The sequence below is a fragment of the Arachis hypogaea genome, chromosome 11, assembly GCF_003086295.3.
Source record: "Arachis hypogaea cultivar Tifrunner chromosome 11, arahy.Tifrunner.gnm2.J5K5, whole genome shotgun sequence".
Classification (NCBI taxonomy): domain Eukaryota; kingdom Viridiplantae; phylum Streptophyta; class Magnoliopsida; order Fabales; family Fabaceae; genus Arachis; species Arachis hypogaea.
In genome coordinates, this window is record NC_092046.1 from 75,451,104 (window position 1) to 75,457,826 (window position 6,723).

Here is a 6,723-nt window from a genome sequence, read left to right on the forward strand (position 1 = left end):
CGCCTAACTCCACAATCCCTATTTATTAGCATTACAAGCTCGATCGGGAAGCATCTTCTAAAAAATTTCATGTTTAAATTAATTGTTGTGCATTTCAGAGTAGTATATAACCCTTCACTTTCCTTCAATACATACTCTTAAGATTGTGTTCTTTTTTTTTGGGTGACTTTTAATCTTTTTTAAGATTGTGTTCTTTGCATTGACTAGAAATTTTCTCAACAAATAAAGTTATAATTCTTCTTTGTTGAATGTAATGCAAGTCATCTCACTGTTTACTTCTATTTTTCAAAAAGAGGTTGATTGTAAGCCAATTTATTTTAACTAATAATAATGTAACATGTAACAAAGAGTAACTTAGCCTTTAATATGAGAGAATTGGATAGAATTCACCTTAAAAAATATCATATTGGTAATAAAATTTTTGACCAATGTCTACCGCTGACGAGAAAACATAGAAAGGACGAGTGGACGGGTCAAATTGACGGCACCGCACAAGGAAACCCACGTACCACCGGTTGTGGCAGACTGCTGAGGAACGAGAGCAGCAGCTGGATCGGGGGATTCTCCTACAAGATAGGCACTGGAACGGCCTTTGGGGCAGAGACATGGAGAGTGAAAAAAGGCATGGAGCTAGCTTGGACTATGGGATGTAGAAAAGTAGTGGTAGAGATTGATGCAGCAGCAGTGGTTCACCTTTTGAATGGAGGCAAGAACCTGGTCATCCATCCAAATGCTAATGTTAGAGAAATCAATGAAAGGAGGAAATAAGATTCAAGCATATTTTGTACAGAACTATAAGAAAGGTAATAGATGTGCTTATTACCTAACAAACGAGTTAAAGATAGATATGACTTTGTTTTTTGGGATTTACCTCCTCCTGAGTTAGCTAGAAATCTGAGTAAATATCAGAGGGATTACATTATCCCGCTTAGTTTGTAATTAAGTTTTCTTTTTTATGGGTTTATGCCCCTTTTTTTAACCAAAAAACAAACATGTAAGCAACTAAATTCCAATACGGTTGCAGGCTTGCAGAGCCGCTGGAAAGACACACATGTAAGGACAAGTAGCCTCTGTTTGTCTTCTTCATTTCTTCATTTCTCAGTCATTCCAATTCTGACGGAAAAGAGAAGAGAGAGCAGAGGCTGAGGCACAGAATAATAGCAGTCTTCACCACCCACCATCAACCACAATGAAAGGCCGCAATTATCCCTCCACGGCTCCACCAGAAGAAAGATGGCCAAAAAAGCCGTTTTACTTTCGAATAAATTGTATCACTGATACCGAATGGCTTTTGTATCAGTCGAATAGATGAATTATATGATTGTATGATTGATACTGGATCAAAACAATTCCAGCAATTCGTTTGTATTCATAGCCATTTCCGATTTTTGTCTTAATTGTGGATAGTTAAGATGAGGAATTGATTCAATTCGGGCAATACTAACAACTATGATTGGCATAATTACTTTTTAACTTCAGGCCGAGCTAAAGCATCCAGTACATACAACGCAACTACTTACTCAGAAAAACATACAGAATGTGCTTTCACATGAAACAGAAAGCACCAAAACAACAACATTCAAATGTTACTGCAGCTTGCACTAGGTCTGTAGAGGTCAATATATTATATTAGTTCTACATCTTAGTTACCTTGAAAAAACACTAACTACTCACATTGGATGTTTAACCAGAAGAGTTTTCCTACTATTCTCCCTTCTTATTCACGAATCAGTTGCATCTTTAAGACGTGCAATAAGCTCCTCCTACAGATTTTATATCACGTATTAGTAAAGGCAAATATATATATATAGAAGTCAGTACTTTTTCAATAGTCAATCTTAGTGTTTGTTTGGACACCATTAAATTAATAAAAAAGATATTTTTTTAATTAAAAAATATCTTTTTATTTTTTAGTGATTGACAAATTTCTAATAGTAAAAATAAAAGCACTAGAAAAAAAAAACATCATTTTCGAGAAACTATAACTTGCATATTTTTTTAAAGATTTTTTTCCTTAAAAAAAAGATTTTTTTCACATAATAAATAAACAAAAAAATCTTTTTTTTTATCTTATTTTATCCAAACATAATTGATAGATAAAAAAAGATCTTTTAAAATGAAATATCCAAACATAAAATCACTTTTACTTTTATAAAAGATCTTTTAAAAAAATATTATTAAAAAAAAGATTTTTTTCTGAAAATAGCGTCCAAACAGGCCCTTAGACTTATACCATTTGATATTCATATCAAAATTTTATGAATAATTGAAACAAATGGAACCATTATGCGATTATGATTTGATATATATGGACCATCAGTAAAACATAACATGTAGGAAACAGTCATATGGACATCCTTATGCATGCATGCAGGTGCCATCTCAGTGCAACTTATGTACCCGTTTTTAAAAAACTGCAGAAAAATACTTGCCTTCTTTCCTTTGGTTGAAAGACCTTTAGATTTCAAAAGATTACGAAGCCTCTCTACAGTCAACCTGTGGAAATCCTTATTGAATGTTTGACTGGTTGATCCCTCTGTATGTTTAAAACCATAAGAAACAAAAATCATTGAGATATATAGAGAATCCATATGCTAAAACCTCTGTTCGGCAATCTTACTAAGGATCATGGTAAACTAATTTATAGTAATTATCAGACCTATGACCTTAAATCTTTGCCAATCACAAATACCTGAGGTAAACTCAAGAGGCAGCCTGAATTAGAGGTGCAAGCACAGGTAAAGAGAACTTCCAGTAACATAAATTAAGCATAACTAAAACATAAGCCTGAGGTGCATGTCTGGATACGTATCAGACTGTATGATAAGAGATGTGACCAATCCCACACCCAACAAACGGTATACATATATGATATAAAATGCATATAAGGATGTAGGTAATTGAATCCAATGTTTATATACATCCCACTCAGGATCCAATGCAAAATGCCTTACAAAGGCCATACCCACCTTGTAAAGAGTTTATTTGATTATTTGCTCTCTTAGCTGAAGCTCTGCCATCCAAACCCTTGTCACTAGCCCTGATTAAAGAGTTTAATGAGGCCGGGTTCAATAACACAACGAGATTGAAATACTTAAATACAGACATTAATGAACGCAAAATAGGCACCATTAGTTATTCACAAGAGGCAAGTGAAGAGAAAGGAAAAACTTATCCATATTTCTTCATCAAAAGAAACATAGTGGCAGAAAATTTGCAGGCAAGTTGGTGAATTGAGGATATTTACCATCCTATGGGGGGAATAATACCTCTTTCTAGATCCCTCGGTTCCATCCTTTGAGCTGGAATCACATTTTTGTTTCTTCAGGCCTAGGGTGAGTGCTCTAATAAGTATGTTTTGTTGGTTTGTCTTAATATGCTGGCCCTCTGGATCAACAAGAGAGTTAGAAAACCTCTGCTTCATGATGATTATCAAATGAAGAAAATACTAAAGATATGGCAAAAATCTATGACATGAACCACTTACTACGTAAAAATATACATCATGACCAAGTCACCAAGAAGGTGTCGAAAGCTTCTTAATATATGATTTCATAAATTCAATAAAGTACTCAAGAAATAAAATTTGATAACATGAACCATTTAGAAACTAAGATGGTAAGGTCCTCTCATGCTCAATAAAGGCGATGGTCAGCACTTAAGCAGCACTTATGCAATGTACAAACACTAAACACCCTAAACTCAACAAATTAAGGCAACAATAAATATGCTAAATACCAATCCAACTTGACAAAGTACATAACATAAAAGCTTATAAGCTCAGATAAAGAATCTTTCATTGGCAAATACAAGTACCATTTGAATATGATAAAGTATAATGTTTGTGGATGATAGGGAGCCAATCTTAACCCTGGCGATGAGAAGGAAATAATTTATAACGAAATAATCGATGGCTACATAGCATACCTCCCTAAATTACTAACGATTTATTATGATAGCTAAACAATCAATTCTACATAAGAGAAATTTTCTGGTTTCTATAAGAAGAAAATGGTAAGAGTTCATTTGTTTCATTGCTAGAGTCTTTGCTTGAGAGCGAAGTGAAATATCATTATTGGAGCAATCAAACTATACTGAGTTGTGGCAACCTGTTTAAATACTATAAGATAAAGAATGAGAAGACCTGGTGGCATTGTTTCATGATCGCATACGTACACCCGCATCCCACCCTGCACAATCAGGATGTCAAATCAAATTCGAATATAATATCTTGCAAATAACATCATGCAGAGTTCTGAAAAACTGGAAGGAAAATCATTTTCAATGACAAGAAGTATCATTATGATGTAGGACATTGGTAGCTTTACATAAAAAGCATGTGCGTCGAAGAAAGCACGGCAGAAAATTCACTTGATATTTATTTCAGAAGAAAGAATGCTTACACAGTAGAACCCAGCAGGATAGAGGAAATGTGATTAATGATGAAAATAGAGCTCCTGTATTATCTTAATTCAGCATGAATTTAAACAAATAATTTCAAGATTTCAAACAACATAATAAGCATCCATTACAGGTATAACATTAACAAGATTAGGTTCAATTTTTAAAAAGAATCCCTTGTAAAAGAAGCCTAATTTGCAGTGCTTTTAGTTTCTCCGGAATGCTCCTAATATTCTGTTCCACTTGAAATGCAAAAGATATTCTAAGATCTCCATAAACAAAAACAAAGGCAGAAGAAGAAAATATTACGAATTAATCACGACACATGATTAATACCAAGTGAAAGAGCCTCCAATGTTGCATATTAAACTACTTATTACAAAGTTGGGAATCGTTAGTGACATGAGTTCAATTATTAGAAAAGTCGTGCTATTTAGTACAACAGTTCGAAGCCATAAAATTCCTCACTTTTTTCATCGAAGTTTTGATGTTTTAGCTCAACTCCAAACTCCATACATCACATCAACCATCAATGTACTAAGTAATCAACCATTTTTCACAGCAATATTCTAACATTTCTTAAGCAAATGTCAATGCTTCAACCAAAACCACAAAACCTAACAGTAACAATAAACAAGAAACCACATTGTAATTCAAATTCGCAAAATCAATACAAAAGAACACCACATATCAAAGCATCCAACAGAAATTCAAATTCGTTAATCATGCATGAAAAAGAAGAAAAAGAAAGAAAGAAAAAAAAGTTGGAAGTAAGAGTGATTTACCGGATTGGAAGACACAACGGTGGAAGAGAAGAGGCCTCGAGAGGGAAGATCGGAGAGAAATGAAGAAGCACCAGATGAGCGATTCGTATCCATAACCATCGAATTGAACACGATAACGAAACCAACACAACAAAGAAGAAGAAGAAAACCCTCGGAATCAAATTGAAGCGACAGCTTCAGTTCAGAACTACCGCGAAGAATAAGTTTGTGGTGTTGATACACCGAAATAGACCTCAGTTGGACTCTCCCTTTGACCACCACGGAAATTAATTAGATTTATTTACCTTATACACTCCTCCGCCAGAAAACGTAATTGGGTATTCTTTTGTTTTTTATTATTAACCGCGTGTTAATTTTGGCAACGTAATTTTCCCGGCAATTTTTTTTAAGCCGGGAAATTATTTTTAAAGAGCAAATTTTTTAATTTTGGTTTTTTGAGTATGTCTACTATTCGGATGATTAAAAAAATTAGAAGAAAAATAAAAAGAGAAATCACGGATAAGTATATTTTGGAGGAAAACGTTTTCTACATTATGTCAATAAAAAATAAAGGATTAATTTTACAAAAAATGTGTAGAGTAAGTAACAGCATGTATATTAGTAAGTTATAGATCAAATGACATAATTTTTTTTATCTTTATTTAAATATTTTAGATTTGAGTCTTACTCTTAATTTAAAAAAAAATAAAAGTATATATTTGAATGACATGTATTAAGTGATAAAAAATATTTTATCTAAAATTTTGGTACGTTTAATAATTTTTTTAAGTAAAAGTAAAACACTATAAAAATAAAAAAGCATATTTCTGAAAAATACAATTTTTTATCTTTTTAAAAGAAAACTTTTTATTTAAAAAAAATATTTTTAATATAATAAATAAACAAAAAATTTTTTATATTATTATATTCAGACATAATTAATAAAAAAATATTTTTATATAAAAACATTCAAAATTTAATATTTTTTTAATTTTTAAATATTAAAAATATTATTTTAAAAAATTGCTTTTAGAAGCTAATCCAAATGAATCTTCAAATTTTCATATCATGTTAAACTGTCCAACTACACATCCAAGTATTTTTAGCAAACAAATCCAACTAAATGAGTCTAAACTCAACAAAAACCTTTCATCACACTTTCACTAACGCAAAACATATCCTTATTCGTCTTCGTCTTCGTATTCTTTCTTCTTCGTGTTCTTCCTTCTTCTTATTCGCTTTCCTCCTTCTTCGTCTTCGCATTTCTTCTTATTCTTCTTCTTCTTTGCGTTCTTCTTTCTTTTTCTTCGCCTTCCTCCTTAGTCTTATTCGTGTTCCCTCTTCTTCTTCGCGTGTTTTCTTTCAATCGTCATTTCTTTATTGCTGTTGTTGTTGCTGTATTTTTTTCTCCTTTTAATTGAGGTTCATTTAGATCCAAAAATGAATCTGATGTGTTTTTATTAATGATTGAGTCTTTTTGACTACTTGTTCAAAGTTGAACTAATTTCAGTTCATTTGTGAATTAATTGAGGTTCACTTGATGCGGCTAATAAATATT

General features: G+C 32.3%; 1 protein-coding gene across 2 annotated transcripts; it reads right to left on the reverse strand.

Moving 5' to 3' along the window:
• Positions 1–296: 296 nt before the first annotated feature.
• Positions 297–5,620, reverse strand: LOC112722240 (protein LOWER TEMPERATURE 1). 2 transcript variants are annotated; one of them, XM_072206994.1, is made up of 7 exons: positions 5,187–5,620; positions 4,145–4,190; positions 3,270–3,387; positions 2,970–3,040; positions 2,433–2,536; positions 1,675–1,763; positions 297–714 (listed from the first exon to the last, which is right to left on the reverse strand). In XM_072206994.1, the coding sequence occupies exons 1-6, from the start codon at positions 5,283–5,285 to the stop codon at positions 1,722–1,724; spliced, it is 480 nt and encodes a 159-aa protein (XP_072063095.1). In that variant the 5' UTR covers positions 5,286–5,620; the 3' UTR covers positions 297–714; positions 1,675–1,721. The 2 variants fall into 2 exon arrangements, with proteins under 2 accessions (XP_072063095.1, XP_025629012.1); XM_025773227.3 differs by lacking the exon at positions 297–714 and having other exon boundaries at positions 1,454–1,763.
• Positions 5,621–6,723: the final 1,103 nt, after the last annotated feature.

Coding starts and splice junctions, on each gene's coding strand:
- LOC112722240 (XM_072206994.1), bottom strand. CDS start 5,285: ATGGTTATGGATACGAATCGCTCATCTGGTGCTTCTTCATTTCTCTCC. Junction 4,191..5,186: donor CCGTTGTGTCTTCCAATCCG/GTAAATCACTCT, acceptor CTGATTGTGCAG/GGTGGGATGCGGGTGTACGT. Junction 2,537..2,969: donor TCAAATAAACTCTTTACAAG/GTGGGTATGGCC, acceptor TTAAACATACAG/AGGGATCAACCAGTCAAACA.